We start from the raw sequence: 19,680 nt of genomic DNA on the forward strand, positions 1-19,680 counted from the left end.
AACAAAATTTTTTTCTAAAAACTTTATCATTAAGAAACGGATGGAGTATATGAGAAAAAAAAATGTCTTATGTTTGGAACTTGTGATGTTCTTGGAAGTGTTATACTGTCATTGTTGCAAAACTTACAAATGTATTGCACCAGTATTTAGATGGATATGAGGAGAATGTATTAGCTAATAGGCTTTTGCCAAAAATGCTACATAGTTATACAACAAAACGAAGGGATCAAAATAGTGAATTATGACCCCAAGAATTCAATAGGATTCAAGTTAAAAAAAAGAAGCACCAAAATTTGAATCAAAAATCACAAATTACATTATGCACATTCGTCTATACCTTAAGAATACATGTAAATAAAACATCTATGTACCTCCTTGTTGGAGTCCCTGAATTAGTAGAGTAGCTGTTGAAGAATCTCCTTTGCTCTTGACCTCCTAAACTGGCTTGCACATTTGCGTCCTTCCTTCTAAGCATGAGATATCTATGTTGATCAGTCAGAAGTTGAGGTTGATGCGTCAGCGGCTCTCTGCCGCACCATCTCCTTCACAGCAGCTCTGCGTCTTGAATCTGCCTGTTGTTGCTTTCTACTATCATGAGCTCTCAAGTCTCTGTCAAACCCCACAATGCCATATCATTAGAAGAGATAGATAAAACATCACCCTTCTTGAACAAAGTAGTTCACATCACCTACCTGCATTTGGGTACTCTACATTGAGAATCTCTGCAGTTTCTGGCGTGCATTCGGAAGATAGCCCACATTTTCTTACAATGAATACAGCCTTTGCCTTTGGTCTTACATACAAGGCCATGCCTGACCAGAAGCTTAATCGCGCGACACCTTGGATACTGGCACTGTGTGGTGCAGCATGCCAACATGTGTAGAAGCAGTTCTCTTAACTGCAGCACCGGCAAGCAAAACTTGTATTAACAAATAAGCAAAACAAGAAGCCAAGTGAAGTTTGAAAGAGTAAAAGAGATACCAATGCAGTCTGATTAGTTTTTGTGTTGGGGACAACTGAATCAGTAGCAGCTGGACGGCTAATGAGGCTGTGTGGATGGTTAATGCCCTTTGAGTAGCAAACACTGCAAACTTCATAGTCAGGACAGGCTTCGCAGCGCCAACCTTGAGCAGGTTCAAGCTCTTGCTGGCAGATGGCGCATGCCGTTGCAAACGCAGGGACTGTTGGATTGTGGAGATGATAGAGAATCATCATGGAAGAGTGCTTTGCCCGCCTCAGCGTGTCGTACTGATAGTGGTTTCCTTGGCAGAGACTTAGGAAAGCTTGCCTTGTATCAAAGAACTCGCTCTCGAGGATGTCATCACTGTCTTTAATTTCAGTAGGAACGTCTTCAATAGCAATCTGCAGAGAGAGAGAGAGAGAGAGACCAAAACCTTGTCATGTTCTAAACCGACCATGAAGAGAAAACAAATTTGTTAAAAGCTTGGGAAACTTACAGGATATAGAACATGCTTCTCCCTCTGATTGACAGGATGTTTCTCCTTGTCGACACGGTTCTTTTCCACTTCATGACACCTGTTGTAAGAGAAAGCTCATAAGAGGCAGCCAAAAGAAATTTATATGTGATTCTGGTTAGATAGATTAAGAAATTTTTACATTAAGAGTTTTGGTGATTTTCCATTTAATTTATTAGTTTTGAATGGTCGAACTTGTACTTCTCCAGCAGTACTTGTCATTAAATTAAATGGAAGAAAGCTTTTTGGTTCATGTATATATCTTAGAATGGTCCAACGTATACTCTCCAGCATTTAGTAATAAAAGTTATTTGGCTACAAAATTATAGAGATTTGAAATTGATAATAATTAAATGTAGTTTCAAATAGATAAATAATGAGGTGAGTTGTGATATGTAGAACTTACTTGTCACAAATCTGAAAATTCTTACACTGGTTGCACACCCAGCGATATCCAGATACCATGAGAGTGCAACAATGCTTGCAGCAATGTTGCAAATGCACCATGATGAAATCTTCCTTCATTGGAAGAATGATCTCACCCAGCTACAAAGAAGGAGTGAGCAATGAATATTGTTATCTCTTTCTTAAACAAAAGCATAGCAGACAGAACTTAAACTTACTTTATGCATTAGCAGGAGATCCTTTGAGGCATTAACAGAAAGATCCAGCTGGCCTACTGCTTTTAGAGCCCTTTTGGATATGACCTTTTTGGACATTACTTTTCTATTTGACTTCTTCCCATCTTCTTCTTGGCTCATTTGATCTATCAAATCCTCCGCGGCGCCTGGCCAGTAGTCCCCATCAAAATACGGTAGCCTTGCTGCTGTTACCTTAGCTCTACATTCACCAGACTGGACGAAGAAATGATCATAGAAGTTTGTACACTCAACGACCACTTTTTCCTTGGAAGCTTTCCTCAGCATTGCTAAATACCTGAAAAAGAATTGAGTATTATTACATTATTACACATCATGATGAAAATTTTCTCTTGTATGTGAAAATATTATTACATACCATTCCCTTAGTTTGTCAGTCTTTGGCGTTTTCTGAATCTCAGGATGACAGTATAGAATGTAATCTTCACCCTTAAGAGGAGGGCATGCCCATATATAGCAGCTTGAGAACCCACGTTTCTTACAGTAATCAAGATAACCAATCTGCAAATCCCCACAAGGCCATTGTTGATAAGACAGCAACACAGGAGCGTGTAAGCAACTGAGATCGGAAGAAAGATAGCTTACCAGGATTTCATGGTATACAAAAGTACGGAGGGCCTCTCCAGACACAGTTCTAACGTCAGGTCTGAAGTACTTAACAGAATCTAAATAGGAAAGGTATACACGCCGCTGATTGGGAGACGCGGAATCAGTTCCAAACTCCTGGACGTACATGCCGAATAAGCAAACTTCAACACCTTCAATCTTCTGAAACAACAGAATGGCCTGAAAGAATGAAAAAAAAAAGTACATATTAGTTAGCTGATAGTGAAAGACTAAAGAAGCATCATTAGAAAATCAGAAAACAAATGAGAACCAAGAAGCTGTACCTTGGACTTATAAGGGAACTCTGATGAGTAATTCTCTTCTCGGAAAATGTCAAGGAAGCGTGGCTTTACTTCTAACATTTTGTCGATAGATGCAACAACTCTGATAACAAGTGAGTCAGCTCCCGGGACCTGGTGCATAAATTAAAAATTAAAAGAAGTAAACTACATCGTTATCATCCTAAACCTTAGCTATATAAGGAAAGAGCATTATGAGAAATAAACATATACACTAGGTGGATTTTCTTTACATTGGTGATAATTGGGGTAAGTGCTGTAGAATCTTTCTGCAACCAAAATATTTTCTAAAGAAAAAATCTCTTCCAGTTGATTTAGAAAGATTTTTTAAAAGCTACAGATTTTTCTTTCCTTTCTTTTTTTTGGCTTTAGAAAGAAAAATTTACAAGTAAATAATTAAATCTCATCAAACCTACAACCAAAAATCTACAGCGCAAAAACAATCTACAGCATTAATTCTCCAGCAAAATATATAAAGATACAGTTTGTTCCAATCATTCCATTTCCATCCATCCATATTATTAAAACAGAAGTACAAAAAAAAATACCCCTTAATTTTACCATTTATTTACATTAGAATGCCATTGAGATATTTATTAAACATATATTTAAGTATGCTTGTATTTTCCTAATTTAAATAATAGATTTAAGCATTTAATGTCTTTTCCTAATCTAAATAATAGATTTCCTTAATCAAATCTTAACCAACATAGTTTTCCTAATATATTTTATATTAACATATTAAATATTTTTAATATTTTTTAGTAATAAATAATAAAATAAAAAATTACACATCATAATCAATTTATATAACATATAAATAAAATATAAAATACTTTATTCATATATTATCAGTATAATGCTTTCATAATATAAGTCCAATTAGTTATAAATATTGGATTTTTTATATGACACATTGTGATATATAGACAATTAAAATCACAAAATATAATTATTCAAAGTAATAAATAAAATTGTTATGTTTTAAAATGTTATATTAAAAATTATGTAATACATTTTAATTTACAAATATATATTATACCATTAGTACAAAAAAAAAATTTAAAGTGAAAGCAAATATTTATACGGTCAAGCTCTAGAAATAAACAACAACAGCGCAAGATTATTTTTCTTTGACAAATTTATTTTAATAGATATTATAGTTCCAAATATGTTTATATATTTTATGTATTTATAAATTTATTTTCTTTGTTTTCAAGGGATGCTAAGATTTTGAAATTGGAAAAAATTATGACTCACCTCTATATTATTTTAATTAAGATAAAATTTATATCAGAATATTTTATTAAATTTTTAATTTTAATTTTTATTATAACTGCAAAGATTAATTTTCAATATAAATTTATGTTTAAAATACTACACATACATCATTTAATATAAACTAAAAAAACTAAAACCATAAAATAAACAAGGTCTAGTTAGCGGCCTTAAAGTGCTACTCCCTCCGTATTAATTTCATTTAATGATGTTTTCATTATTCTAGATAAAATTTAATATCATTTAAACTTTATGACCAATTGCAAAATACTGAATTTTTTTTATTGGTTGAATTAATTTCATTTAATGATATTTTTATGTAACCAAGATAAAATGTATAGAAGTTTGTATTTTCTTAATCCAAGTGCAAAAACCTTAAAAATCACTTAAAGTGATACAGAGGGAGTATTTTTTGTATCTTTCTTTAAGCCCTACATTTATTGACATCTTCCTAAACCCTAGCTACATAAGGAAAGATATGTCTCTCTATAAATCAACACATCATATGGTTGAATGTAAGTGGAAAATACAAACGAGCGGCCATGGGAAAAGTTACCTCATCGTAGCTTTTTACTTGAAGCCTAGCCCTCTCCTGTCTTTCCTGCTTCAGTTTCTTGAACAACCGCTGTTCCAAATGGTTGCTAAGAGTACTAGCTGGCAAACTTTTCGCCCCCAGGATAACACTTGGTGATACAGGCTTCCTTTCTCCTCGCTCCACCTCTTGTATATAGCAGTTAGGGCAAGTGTACTCGGCTTGTCCATGGTTCCTACGGCCGTTGAACAAAGCACAGATCTGATGCTGCCACGCTTGACATTTATCACATTGCACCCACTGCACAAAAACCATTGGTTCATACGAGAAAAAACAAGTTAAGATAATTGCAGAAACATCAGGTGAAGAAGAGAAGAGGCGTACCGGTTCTTCAACCTCCTCATCGTTTTTCTTTTTCTCAAACCTTGACTTGGGCACAGGTGTTCCATCGACAGAAACAGTGTTCGTACGCGCTTCGTTGTAGCAAGGAATGCAGACATAGTGGCGTGACTCACCGGACACAACGGTGTAGTGCATAGCATTTCTCTTGATACGTGCACCGCAAGGTGTGCAATATATAGGTGTTGGCTCAAATGCAAGCCTCTCAACAGCACATAACTGGCAAGAGTTTTCAGACATGGTGAGTCCCATTGCTTTGTTCTTTTCTGCCTTGGTTTTACTCTGCAAATAAAATTACAACAAAAGAAAAACTAGTGTTACCCCACTGTAAGAAAGGTATGCAGAAAGAGATAGAAAGATTCAGACAACAGCATATTGAAAACCATTCTTGGTAAAACCCAACCTTCCATTTAAAGCAAGAGTTACATCTAAGAACTTGTCAGCTTACCTGGCCTACCCACTGACGAAGACCGCGGATATGCTCCTCTACTTGCTCTGGAGTGAAGAGCTCAATCAATGAGACGCCCTTGATCTTTGACTTTCCGCTGCTAGAGGCAGCTAAAACGTCTGCAGACTGTTCCACTTTCTCTTCTTTGGGTGCTGCGCTTACTTCTTTCATACATTTTGATTTTTCTTGCTTTGGTACACAAACAGGTTCACCATCCAATGAAGAGTCCCCACCATGTCCTCCCACAGGCTTCTCCATCTCACGGGAAACAGGAAGCCTTCTCCTCGAAGGATCAGAACTCTCTGCATTCATAGGCACATCTGATCTGGAAACATCACTTTGTTGACTATATTTCTCTTGCAAACCCTTTGACAAATGAGTTTTACCCATACCAACAGACTTTTTGTGTGGTTCAGGGTAAGCAAACTGGGAGGGTTTCTCTACTTTCACACGCTTTGGAGAAGGTTGCAGATCATCATCAACAACAACAGAAGGAGTTTCAGAGTCTCTTTCATTAGCAACACGCATTGACTCAAAGGCTTCCTTGCGTCTATGCTCAGCTTTCCTTAGGAGGGCAAGCTTTTCCTTTTGTTTCTTCTTGAAGCTTTTGACATAAACACAGACCGGGCATGCTTCATCCTCGCAGTGCTTATTATGATGAATCAGTTTTCTCGTTTGAAGACAGTACTGATATGCACAAGCAGGGGCCTTGCAGTAATCAATATGGTTCAATAGCGTTTTGGCAGTGAAACAGTACTTGCTTTCACAGTTATCTTCCGCTGCATTGCATTTGCGAACATGTAGCAGGAACAAAAGCCACCGCCGCTGATTTATATAACTTGGATCACTATCTCCATTCAACTGTTTACTCATCAAGGTGTTGCTTCCTTCTGGAACATGTGGAGCCTCCAGGATGCTTCTAGGAGCAACAGTTTTGGTAGTTTCATGCTTAATAGGTAACATTTGACTTGAGTTTACCCCAAACTGTTCTCTCTCTCCATTAAAATCTTTGGATACTTGTGTCAAATTCTGAGAAGGTGAATGCCACTGTCCCATACTTGATACTTGATGCACTCCACCGGAGAGGTTATTCACATCTTTCCATTGAGGTATCTGCTGCGTCTGATTATGAGTTTGTTGTTGGAAAGATGATGAAATATTTAGCTGGCTACTACTCTGAACACCAACATAGTCTTCTTTGACAGCGTTCTGTGTGTACTGGTGTTGAGGCTTGGCTGGTTCTACTTGATTCACAGCCTGCATCTGAAAAGCTTCATTATAATAGTCCGCTCGAGGCTCATGCTTAACTTGACTAACAATGTTTGAAGCTCGCGGAGGCTGACGATAAGCATCATTGTTCATTAAGTTCTCTTGTTGCTGGTACTGACCAAGATGAGCTGGCTGGTTGAACTGATTGTCTAATGGTTGATGACTCACCTGAGCCAGATTCCCATTCTCAAACTGTTGAGGTAGTTGATGCTTTATCAATGGAGTCTTGTCCACTGCTTGAAGGGTCGTCTGATTACTACCAAAGGAAACATCAACTCTCCTCATAGGGTTCAGACTCATTGTATTCATATCCACAGAAGCTTCCACTGAGCCTGATGATCCATAGAGATTCCCAGACCCAAAAGTACCAGAGTTGCTCATTGAGTATCCTTCACATGGAAAAAAACAACTTTACAATGAGTCACATACTCGTTAAGGGAGACTAACAATAGAGCACAGAAATTCAAATAGCAAAAGGAAAATTAGAGAGATTTACTGTGAACATGTGACACCTGCTGCAACTGATCGACAGGCTGCTGCAAAGGTTGTGATGAAGTTGAAAAATTCGTGGAGCTAAGGACCCCTTGAGATCCCATGTGGCCATTAGCAGCCAGGTGTACATTGTTCCCACTCATTCCTACACCAGCATTCTGAGGAATACTGATCATCCCAGACGCATTCTGGTGCATGTTTGACCTGAAACGACCTCCCAACTGCTGATCAAGGCTGTATTGCTGCTGCATACGGTCATCTGAAACACCAGGACGTTGCCTCAGAAGCTGAGATTGGTTTACAAACTCAGACCCAACAGCCGGAAGCTTGCCACCGTCTCTAGAAGTTTCTCCATTTCGATGAGACTGGTATACATCAGCGTTAGTACTGTTGTTAAATCCAGGAGTAGGCATCATCTGGCCAGTGTTGGCAGGTAATTGCTGACGACCATTAATCATTTGACCTGTCAAAAAAATAAAAGAATCAGTAGAGAGTCTTTGCAGGGTCAAGCTTACATGAATACAGTAGAATACAGTAGAGTCTACTGACTGATATTACCTCCATTGATGCGATTAGTTGGCAATAGCCTTCCGGTTTCGGCTGCTGCATCTGCTAAGTTATTATTACTGTTAAAGGTGCTAGTGTTCACCATAGGGGTGGTAGTATGAGTTTGACCCCATCCATGAGAAACCCCAGGTGTCTGAGCCATCATGCCGGCCGAGCTTGAAGGATTAGGACGGTGCTGACCACCAAACATTTGATGCAGAATAGATTTTATCCGAACCTCAAAACTTTGGAAATCTAAGTACTCCTCCTGCGAAAAAAGAAAGAAATACTCATCAAGATTCAAGAATAGTGTTCTTTGAGAGATTCCATTTCTGGAAGTACTAATAGCGACTACTTAGGAATATTTAATGAATTGTAACAATGAGAAGATAAAAACAAGGAGGAACCTTTGACGTGGCCGTTTTAAACATTGCATTTTCTAACCGCTTTGCAACCTCAAATAATTTTGCCTTGGAGGCATCATCAGTCTTTGTAGGCTGCCTCTGCTGTAACCAAGCGAAGCTGGAAAAAAAAAACTCAAGTAAATAAGGTTATTTTCCATGTACACAAACTTTACAAAACATAAGATAACTTCAACAACAACAAAAAAAAATTATTATTACAGTTGCATTACCAAGCTAAACCTCAAAAAATCAGGTATCAAAAAAATCGAGAAATAAAAAAAATAAATTGCGTAAGCAGCTAAGATATTAGAAAGTGTTCAAACAGACGTTGCACAAAACAGGAAACTACTTGTGTCCAAATGGTATATATATGCACTAGTATCGAGTAACCACATACACAGCAAATGCAAATTAAAAGACAACAAAGAAACATTCTTACATCTTATTCAGCATCTCCTGCCGTACCCTGAGACCATCTTGTTGTACACCATTAGGCTGAGACGAAACACCTGGAGCAGAAACCGCAACCGGATTCTGCATTTGTCCCAGCTGAGGAACATTCCTGTTCTGTCCCTGAGCCATTCTCAAACTCTTACGGAAACAGAGAGAGAGAGTTAAAAGCTATGGAGAATGCAGAACCGAAGAAGCCCTCTGCTTCGCCAAAACAAACCCGATCATCACCACAACAATGAACAACAATCTACAAATTCAAAAAAAAAAAAAAAAAAAAAACAGATTGAGCTCGCTCACATGTAGTAAACAAACAATCTCAGATACCACCCACCTCGTGAATTACGCCTTAAAAGGGAAAGACTTTTAATTTAAAAAAGATTATCAATTAAACGATTCAGGTAACCCTAGCTCGCGATCAATCAAATTGAGAAAAAGATTAAAAAAAACCCTAAACCTGAATTAATTGGGGGAAATCAACGATTCCAATCCGAGAAGGCAATTCGCGAGAACGCGACGGAGATGGAAGGTCGCCGCCGGAGAATCGATGCACAATTTAAGGGAGAGAAAAAAAAAACGGCGGATGAGAAAAGAAAGGACGACGGAGAAGAATGGTCGGTGGGGCGTAGGATAATGACGGAGTTAATAAATAGTATCCATTTTTGGACATAAAAGTCAATATTTTTATTACCAAGCTAGTAGACTTAATTCGTGTTTTGGGGTAAGATAACAGAAATAATGATTCTACGGACAGAACACAACAACGTGAGTTTATTACTACCCAATCAACGTTTGCAGATGAGCCCCGGTCTTTGTTGTCATCTAGTATAAAGTCAATTAATAAAGCCGGAAAGCCACGTGGAAATTGCTTATTATGGTATTGGTTGGTTTCCTCCGAATGGGGAAATTACCGAGGATATTCCAATTCTATTAGAGAATGATAAGGCTAATATAGTAATTTGGTTAATTGTTTGAAGACGACTTGCCGTTTTTTGGACTCTGTAACGGGACGCAGTTGCATCGTTGAAACAGTAAACGCGACCAGTACCTCTTATGCCATGGTTGAAAACTTGAAACAATATATCAGTATGGGCTGGACAAAAAATCCGAATCCGAAGAACCGAACCGAACCTGATCCGAAAAAGTAGTACCGAACACGAACCTAAATTGATTAAATATCCGAACGGGTTCAAAATTTTGGTATCCAGAGAACCGAAACCGAATCCGACCCGAACCGAAGTATTTCGGGTAACCGAATGTATCCGAAATAGATTTATATATCTAAATATATTAATTATTTTTAGATTCAATGTATATTAAAAACATTTAAAATATATAAGATACTTTTAAGTTGTCTAAAATACTTGAAAATATATACAAATATTCAAAAGTAAATTTCTAAAATAGCTGAAATATACTCAAAACACCAAAAATAGTTGAAATGTCTACTGATTATCTATCAAAATATTCAAACTAAACTAATTTATATGTTAAGTTTAGTTACTCTGACATATGTTATTCAAATTTATATGTGATATAGTATTTTATTTACAGATTTTGAGAAATTGAAACTATATATTGAATTTTAAAAATTTTAAAATCATTTAAATGAGTTATCCGAACCCGAACCGAAATTTAAAAATACCCGAATGGGGCTAAAATCTTTAACCCCGAAAACCCGAAACCCGAATAAATCCGAACCGAACCCGAATGGGTACCCGAACGCCCACCCCTAGATCAGTAGATGTTCTTGTTAGTAGTTTGTTTCTTCAGATTTCTATATGTGTTCATACGAATACCGTAAGGTTTTAAATGTTTTAACTTACCTATTCAATTTTGTTAATATGATATTATTGTCAAATCCATAATGATATAACTGTTTGCACAAGAAGGGTGAATAAATGTTTCCACTGATGAATAATGTGGAAACAACGGGCCTTGGGATTGGGATAGTACACTTGAGAGATAACCCTAATACGGTGAATCTGCAGTCAGTGGCGGATCTAGGCACATTTGTAGTCGGGGGCACCGATACTAAAAACTTTTGCATCATCTTTTCTAAATTAAGAATAGTTAACCAAATAAACTTTAACTATTAAAAAAAGAAATTAGGGGCACTTTTGCATAATCTTCTCTAAATTAAGAATAGTAACCAAATAAACTTTAACTATTAAAGAAAAAATAAAAAAGAGTAGGGGGCACATGACCCCATACCCATGCAACTGTGTCCGCCCCTGTCTGCAGTTCGATCTCTGTTGGTCACCCGATAATTTAACAGTACATTTATGGAGTCCACAGAATAGTCGGTTGATCTCGATCCCCGGACACAGTGGCTAATTCAAAAAAAATAAAAAAAATGTGATTTTATGTACATATGTGATTAATGGTTCCAAGCATTGTGGCGTGGGATGCCAGTTTCGGTTAATTGGCTCTATGAGCTTTCCTTCTCCGTAACTATGTGGTTCTTTGTCATTTTTAGTGAGCTGACTTAGCAAAGCTCTGAGAACCATTTGATCGGATGGATTGGGACTCTTGGAGACTATACCGGAGTGGTTGGCTTGGTTATGTGACAATTTAATTTGGAGAAGCATGGCACTTGCTGGTTGATGATGTGATGATGATTGAAGTTGATGTAAGTCTAGGTCCGGTCCAGTACATACTACTGCCTAAAATAAAAATACATTTGGCGCCCTCATGAATCGAACCAGGTACCAGCGACAACTTAAGGTAACGTGCAACCACTAGACCACAAGCGAATTTCAGTATTTATGGTGCCTCTAAAATCTTAATATACATTGGCGCCTAAAGCACCAGCTTTATATCAGGGTCAGCCCTGTGTAAGTCTATCAATGCAGACGATGTTTATCAGTGTAGGTTTTCATGTTGTTGTCTATGTAGACTTCATTGTTGTTCTTGTGGAAAACTCTACACAAGTTTTTATGCATCATCAATGCAGATGATGTCTATGTAGACTTCATTGTTATCAGCTCACCTTTTCTGTTTTTCTCCAACATATAAGTTTTTCATTAAAACAAAAACAAATGTCAAAGTAAGATTAAAAGAGTGGATGTTTGTGCCACGTCAAGATCATCTTAAATAAGCCACAAACAAATCTTCGTAAAATCCTCAGCAAAATTCTTTAAAAGACAAATAATGTTCAGGTTGAATGTGAAACAAAGGTAAAGTCAAAAATCTTGCCATAATTCAAGATTAATATGATTGTGACATCCCCAGGGCGCATGATTCGTGCTAAATTTGATATTTACATTTAAGACAAACATAATACATTCAAGAAATATCTAAAAATTAAGAAACAAACAAAAATATCGAACCTTTGAGTGAGCCATGTTCTTATCATGTAAAAATGTTTTGATTCATTATCTACCATTGTACTTTATTATGAAAATTTAGATACTTGGACACTGTAGGGAGCATTTATCAACATATTTTTTTTCTTCCATTTGAACTCATTTAGCACATGGTTTCATAAAAACGAACGATTCTCCCGATCGATGGAATTCTGGGATTACTCCTGTGAGTAAACACTTTTATGCAAACTTCTTCCGCTTGATTGACACCATATTCTATTCTCGTAAGATGATACACACTGGCTAAAAGGACTCAAGTTGCGTTATATACCCATCACCAATACATTGCAGGATTCATCATGACAGGAGCTTTTGCTAGCTAACCATTTCATTCTTATTACTTTTTCAAGCTGACAGTTTTTGTTCCCTTTATCTTAATTTCCTATATAAAACAAAAATTATTTTGCATGTTAGAGACAATCCAAAATGCAAATCCTCTCCGTATTGGCTAAGTTTATCATCTAATGCACCCGTTTAGTTATTTTATACCAATCAGTGTCAAGTTTGGTGTAAAAATTTAAGGATGAAAAAACATCTTTAATTGACTTTGGTCAAGTGTTGGTCCATATCAACAATGACAACATATCTGATGTGTGGCGTAAATATATTTGTAATAACAAAAAAAGTTGCTTAAGAATGCTTTCGTAATCGATCTGACATGTAGATATGAAGAAAGACGTCAGTCATATGAGTTGTGTTAGTGCAGTGAAGACTGAGTTTTAGAAGCTGAAGAAAACAACTCCTCAATGTATTTATGTACCAGTCGTGAAGCACTATATGAAGTTGTACCGGAAGTGCTACGGTAGTGAAGCTGAAGTGAAGCTGTGTAGCTGATTTGAATACTGAAATTGGAGCCGACTTAGAGCTGAAGTAAAGACTATTTGGAGGCTAAACAAGCTATGATTTACCTTAGAGAAAAAGTAAATCATCAAGGGAAGATTTTCAAAAGACTTTGAAGAAGATTTGAAAATATTCCATAAAGGAAGATATGGTAATATCTCTTCTTTGATAAGTTGGCTAGGGTAACCCACGAAATCTAGTAGAGAAAGACGTGTCTAGGATTATGTACCACCTCAAGAGAAGGTTGTAACTTGTAACCATAAGGGCTTTGGTGTTGAATTATAGTAGACACAAAACATAAGGGTTAGGGGTCATGAGGGGGTCAGAAGGATTATTGGGTTAGTTTGATCTAGGAACTTGTTAGGCTAATGTCTCTGTCTGGAATGTGACACGTTGGTCAATTAAGAAGAGAGGTAGTAAGACACTTTATCTATGAAAGATAAACCTTCATTATTATTCTGTTATAATACTTTGTGAAATAAATAAAGCATTGTATTTGTGGAGCTGTTTGTTTCACCATTTGCCATCTCCATCCAAATGATTCATTTGTATGATCTATTCAAATGATCCATTCAGATTTTTGTGATTGTTTGTTTGTCCATCCACATAGCTCATCTAGATAAATCATCTAAATGGATCTTATGTTTGTTTCTTTATTTTCATTTCCTTTCAAATGAGTTTAGTAAAGAAATTACCAAAATATCCTTTTGTTGATTTAATCACATGTTTAATATTAATTTTAACTACATTACATTTAATTATTTAGTTTAATATATTTACATTAGAATTATTTCAAAATTAACGAGTTTTCTTTTTAAGGTTTGGGCGGGAAAACAAGTTTTTCGGTTTTAGCGAGAAAACACATTTTTTATGTTTTGGCGGAAAACAAGATTTTTCGGTTCTGGCGGGAAAATGATATTTTCGGTTTTGGCGGGAAAATACAAATTTTTGGTTTTGGCGAGAAAACAATTTTTTGCGGTTTTGGCAGGAAAACATGTTTTTGGCGAGAAAACACGTTTTTGCGGTTTTGGACGGAACCACGTTTTTGCGATTTTGGCGGGAAAACGCATTTTTGCGATTTTGGCGGGAAAACGTGTTTTTGCGGTTTTGTCGGGAAAACACGTTTTTGGCGGGAAAACGCAATTTTTGCGGTTTTGGCGGGAAAACGCGTTTTTGCAGTTTTGGCGGGAAAACGCATTTTTGCGGTTTTGGCGGGAAAACGCGTTTTTGCGGTTTTGGCAAGAAAACACGTTTTTACGGTTTTGGCGGGAAAACGCGTTTTTACGGTTTTGGCGAGAAAACGCGTTTTTGCGGTTTTAGCGAGAAAACGCGTTTTTACGGTTTTGGCGGGAAACGCGTTTTTGCGGTTTTGGCGGGAAAACGCGTTTTTGCGGTTTTGGCGGGAAAACGCGTTTTTGCGGTTTTGGCGGGAAAACGCGTTTTGGCGGTTTTGGCGGGAAAATGCGTTTTGCGGTTTGGCGGAGAAACATGTTTTTGGCGGGAACACATATTTACGGTTTTCGCAGGAAAACGAGATTTTTTCGGTTTTGGCGGGAAAATACAAATTTTCGGTTTTGGTGAGAAAACACGTTTTTTTATTTTGGCGGGAAAACACGTTTTTGCAATTTTGGCGGGAAAACACGGTTCGCGACTTTAGCGGGAAAACGTGTTTTTTTTGTGTTTTGACGGAAAAAAATATTTTGGGATGTTGGCGTGAAAACATTTTTTTTGTGATTTTGGCATGAAAACATGTTTTCGGTTTTTGCGGAAAAACACGTTTTTGCAATTTTGACGAGAAAATATTTTTTTGCAATTTTAGCGGGAAAATGCCTTTTGGAGTTTTGGCGTGAAAAAAGAGTTTTTAGCACGGGAAAAAGTGTTTTTATAGTTTTGTCAGTTTTCGTTTGTGACAAAAATGATATTATGTTTCGGTTTGTAATTTGTGAATTACATTAGGGGTATAATAGACATTATACCATTTTGAATGAACCATCTTCATTCAAATGATCCAAATTGGTTCAGCTGAATAGACTTTAAAATTAAGCTTAAATTTTCAAAAGTCATCCGGATGATCCATCTGAATGAATTGCAATTTTAGTGCCTAAACAAACAAAACTCTCATTTTCATCCAGATGGTTCATCCAGATGGATAAACAAACAGGCCCTGTATGTTTTCTTGCACTTTCAAGCTGCATTTTTTAGTAAATAAAATGGTCCAATAATTTTTGTCTGCGTATATAAATGCATCACAGATTCACAATAAAAGTTGTTCGTCACTCTCTGTTTTCAATCACATGCGTTGGATTTCTTCACCCACCTCGATTCAGTAACAACATCACTGAATACCACAATAACAAAAGCTCAACTCACTTATTTCTACATTTTACTCACAAATTCAAGGGTTGTCATCACCAATCGCATTCTATCAAGAATTTGTAAATAAAAAAATGAAAGCAGCTACTTAATTATGCTTCAATGGGTTATATAACACTGACATGAATTTATGCAATTATTTTATCCTAGCTTCATTACATGTACAATATTACACTCTTTTTTTTTATGCGACAATATTACACTTTCAGAGTTCTGTAATACGTATTTGTATCAAGGGACAAATGGCAAGAAAAATAATAAAAAATAAATAACTATATCGTTTGAATAGTAAATACTGTATCCTAACCGGGACATCTAACTCTAGTGGTAAAGGGCTCACAGCTGTGAGTACCGCCACCTGGGTTCGATTCCCGGCCACTGCGAAATTTAACATTTGGGCCGCAGCGACACAGATTAGTCCCTTGGGCCTGGAAAGTCTTTGGGAAAACTGTGTATAATTCAAAAAAAAAAAAAAAATACTGTATCCAAAATGAAGACAATAAGAAATGAAGAACAAAGTAGTGTAACTGAACGAGAGAACGTGATGGTTCTCAGTCTTTCGCCCTCTGATAGATTCTCATGATGCTTGTATACAAATGTCTTTTTTCTCTTTTTCAACATATCTCTGCACCTATTTATTAATTTTTTTTTTTTTTGAATGAAACCTATTTATTAATTGATATTTCTGCATTATATTTTGGGATAAACAGTCACGAGTCCACGACAAATGCCCTAAGTAGAAAAGGCCGATAAGAAAGGTAGAATTAGTTAGAAATAGATACCGAGTCTAGTATATCAAATGGACATTAAGATGTTAGTGTTGTTTTCACATCCCATACATAAATATAAAAACATCAAAATTCAAAACTAGTCCAGTAAGGACTCTATAAACCTAGCTAACCTACTTCTGGTTGCTTCGACGAGATATAAACACGTTATGAAATGATAATATGGTGGGATGCACTACACATCTATGAACTAGGACAATGCACGTCCTTATCCTAATCTGGCAACAATTGCCAAACTGTTTATGGTGCGAGAGTTACAACTCTATCATTCTATATATGTAAATGAAATGCTGAGGAATTGGTGGTAGGTAGCCTCTCTCGTACCTGCCCGGTATTATATATGATTACTTTTGTTATGAGTGTGGAAAACCTACATCTGTATATTGGCCTTTAGACTTTAGTGAATGTGAATGGAACAAAAGGGGACATATATATTAGCTGCAGCACAAAGAGAGGGCCAGCTTGAACAAAAATGGCACATTCAATAGTAAATATTTAAAAGTGCACAGTATGAGGAATGTGAAACAGCAAAAAAAAGAGACAAAAAAATTGAAGTGACAAAAGTGTGCATGTGATTGCAATGGCAATGAAGACGTATATGAGTTATTACCGTTAACGTACATATTGGAAGTATGTGTTAATGAATAGCTGCAACACTTTGTCGTCTTTCCAGCAAAAAAAAAAAAAACACTTTGTTGTCTTCTTCTCAGCAACTATTTGTTGTACTTTTCTTTTTTTTTTTGTCTTCAATCCCATTAATTACCTGCTTTAAAATCACTACATGGGCCTTTAGACTTTCCAGCCCGTTTAAAATATATCAGGGCCTTATCCAATTTATATAAGGGAAAGAGGAAACCCTAGCTATATGTAAGTTCAGCGAGCAGAGACGACGCATCTAAGTTCGGCGAATTCACCATGAGAGCCAAGGTATGAAATACTTCTCTGGGAATCTATGGTCTTGTTGTGTTGTTGTCTAGCTCTCTTATTTTTTATGGTTTCTGCTATTCATAAAAGTTTGTTACGAGCTTAGTATCACAAACTCATGTTCTTGATTCTGTCATTTCATGTCTTGTTCGAACGGAAAACGAAACTAGTTGGACTGATATTATCATTGTTGTGATTTGGTTAATTTCTTGCAGTGGAAGAAGAAGCGCATGAGGAGATTGAAGAGGAAGCGCAGGAAGATGAGACAGAGATCTAAGTAGTCTGTGTCATCGTGCCTTATCCATAAATCTCTGTGATCCCTTTCTTGTTTCTTGAACCCTTTATGTTTCTTGTTCTTACATTTAACGTTTCAAACAATCGTCTGTAGAACATGTTTTGCTCGTGATTTAAATAATGGTCTAAGAGTATAGATGTTATGTTTATTACAAGTTTAGTGATTGAAGTAATGGTTTAAGAGTCTTGATGAATGATCGAAACGTACTTTATTAAGAAAAACAACAAACAAGAACGCATATAGAAATGACTTCCGCTACATAAGTTTAACGAATACTATCATCAGTACGTGTTCCGGGGACGTCTTTAACGTCGCGGTGCATCTGTGTCTGATCTCCAGTGATTTCAGACGCTGCCTGATCCTTTCCCTTTTCGATGCCTTGAGCGCTTGAGAACAGCTCTACAGGCTCAGACTCTGCGATCTTGCCTCCTTCCAGTGGTGTCCCATGTTTGTATCTCACTCGAATCGCCTCGTCTTCCGATTGCTTCGTTTGAGCGGTCGCATACTTTATGTCGTCCTTGTTCTTTGCCATCTCTATGGTTTAATGGATAATGACTTGACATGAGACATATATAAACAGTGCGAGGTTCTTCGTGTCACGCTCTGTACTCTCTTGCTGTGCTTACTCCTTGTTGTGTTTCTCTTTTGTTGACACGTTCACACTAGTTGCAATGTCGTCAAATAAACACGCAGTTGTCTTTGTACCTAAGTTTTGTGTTACGAAAAAGATCTACAGATTAGTGAATTAAATTATTTGCAAAAAACTTAATTATAACTTGAACTGCTAAGAAATGAGACGTATCACCTACCTTCTATCTCCTCTTTTAATACCCTATAGTATGTTTCAAGTATTTTCTTTAAACATCAAAAGAGAAGAGAGAGAGTTAGTTCATATTCCTACACAAATAGAATTGACTCAATGATGAAGAAGATGAGAATGATGATGCTGTTAAGGAGATGCAAGAGCGTGTCCACACAACTAGGTCGTTCATACTCCTACACAAGCCTCAGATCCCAATCCGCAAGAAGAGATCCACAAGACCATCTCCATGACATCGGCCAAAGCGGCCCTACACCATCTTTGTACCAGACAGTGTTGGTAGGACGTACCAAGAAACCTTACTTGATCAGTAAGCAACACCTGAAGCACCCTCTACTCAACGCTCTTGTGGAGAAGCAACAGATGTACGACGAAGATGATGGTAATGAAGATGGAAGCTGTGTAATTACGGTGAAATGTGAAGTTGTTTTGTTTGACCATCTCCTTTGGATGCTAGAAAACGGAGACCAAGGGCACATACTTGAATCTTTAGATGACTTTGCACATCTCTATCTCTCCCCTTGATTAGGTTTCACTTGTTGTCTTCCTTCTATTACAAGTTACAATTGTTTATGCATCGGTTTAAACCTTAAAGCCTTAGTTCCTTTGCTTGGAAGTATATGTATCAATATGTTGTCTTCCTTTACTTGAGTGCTGATGGTTAACAAGACATCCTACCAAAGTGCTGCTTCTTTTTTCTGTATTAGAAATGAAAACAATTAACAACTAATACTCTCTCTGTATTTAAAAATTGATTTTTTAGATTTTATTTTTATATTTAAAGATTCATGTTTTAGATTTTTACTTAATTCACTTTATTTTAAAACTAAAACATAAAATCTAAAATATGAATGGTAGAATTTTATTGGAAATAAAACGAAACTAAAAATAGTAATTTTTTTTAAACAAAAGACAAAACTAAACTAGGCAGATTCTAGAACCGAGACGCATTTCAGAAGAACTAAATCAACATAAACTATAGCAGAAAGCTAAGTCCTAGTGTTTTGCACCTTTGGAATATACTAGTGAAAGTGGAGAAGTATTCCTTACATAGTAAAAACTAAAAATAGTAATTAAAAATATGAATTTAATTTTATTAATAAATGTGTAGTTTCTAAAATATTAATTTTTCAAATAGGGAGTGAATATAAGGCAAATGATTAATGGGCCTTGTTAGGAGATTTTTGTGTAGGCTCTTTTAGAGTACTACGGAACGATGGATAAGCTGGTTTTTATGAAGTGTTTGTGTATGTTTCGTGGGGATTTAGTGAGATAATGAAGATATAGGATTGAAGAGATTTTTATTAGATAGAACAAGCAAGAATAAGCGAGGTTACAAAGTATTAGGTAAGAACCCTAATTCTAGCCGTCTAATTCTAATTTATAAGCCTTGGAGAAGTCGATCCCTTGCTTTA

General features: G+C 36.5%; 3 protein-coding genes and 1 long non-coding RNA gene across 5 annotated transcripts; 2 read left to right on the plus strand and 2 right to left on the minus strand.

The window, feature by feature from the left end:
- Window positions 1-145: 145 nt before the first annotated feature.
- On the minus strand, window positions 146-9,583 carry LOC111210900 (histone acetyltransferase HAC5). 2 transcript variants are annotated; one of them, XM_048744647.1, is made up of 17 exons: window positions 9,315-9,583; window positions 8,847-9,107; window positions 8,411-8,525; window positions 8,016-8,271; window positions 7,462-7,920; window positions 5,697-7,354; window positions 5,234-5,530; window positions 4,874-5,149; window positions 3,025-3,153; window positions 2,720-2,920; window positions 2,493-2,635; window positions 2,099-2,411; window positions 1,882-2,021; window positions 1,458-1,536; window positions 982-1,362; window positions 693-898; window positions 146-609 (listed from the first exon to the last, which is right to left on the minus strand). In XM_048744647.1, the coding sequence occupies exons 2-17, from the start codon at window positions 8,987-8,989 to the stop codon at window positions 492-494; spliced, it is 4,914 nt and encodes a 1,637-aa protein (XP_048600604.1). In that variant the 5' UTR covers window positions 8,990-9,107; window positions 9,315-9,583; the 3' UTR covers window positions 146-491. The 2 variants fall into 2 exon arrangements, with proteins under 2 accessions (XP_048600604.1, XP_048600605.1); XM_048744648.1 differs by lacking the exons at window positions 8,016-8,271; window positions 8,411-8,525; window positions 8,847-9,107; window positions 9,315-9,583 and having other exon boundaries at window positions 7,478-7,713.
- A 7,415-nt stretch (window positions 9,584-16,998) lies between these two features.
- On the plus strand, window positions 16,999-17,593 carry LOC111210899. The gene is made up of 2 exons (XR_002662156.2): window positions 16,999-17,153; window positions 17,366-17,593. It is a non-coding gene; the product is annotated as an uncharacterized LOC111210899 (long non-coding RNA).
- Window positions 17,594-17,638: 45 nt separating this feature from the next.
- On the minus strand, window positions 17,639-18,005 carry LOC111210898 (SEED MATURATION PROTEIN 1-like). Its single transcript, XM_022711659.2, has one exon. It carries the CDS (start codon window positions 17,975-17,977, stop codon window positions 17,711-17,713), a length of 267 nt encoding a protein of 88 aa, XP_022567380.1. The 5' UTR covers window positions 17,978-18,005; the 3' UTR covers window positions 17,639-17,710.
- A 309-nt stretch (window positions 18,006-18,314) lies between these two features.
- On the plus strand, window positions 18,315-19,003 carry LOC111210897 (auxin-responsive protein SAUR78-like). The gene has a single exon (XM_022711658.2). The coding sequence runs from the start codon at window positions 18,365-18,367 to the stop codon at window positions 18,788-18,790; it is 426 nt and encodes a 141-aa protein (XP_022567379.1). The 5' UTR covers window positions 18,315-18,364; the 3' UTR covers window positions 18,791-19,003.
- The last annotated feature ends 677 nt before the right edge of the window (window positions 19,004-19,680 follow it).

The sequence above is a fragment of the Brassica napus genome, chromosome C1 (assembly GCF_020379485.1).
Source record: "Brassica napus cultivar Da-Ae chromosome C1, Da-Ae, whole genome shotgun sequence".
NCBI lineage: Eukaryota > Viridiplantae > Streptophyta > Magnoliopsida > Brassicales > Brassicaceae > Brassica > Brassica napus.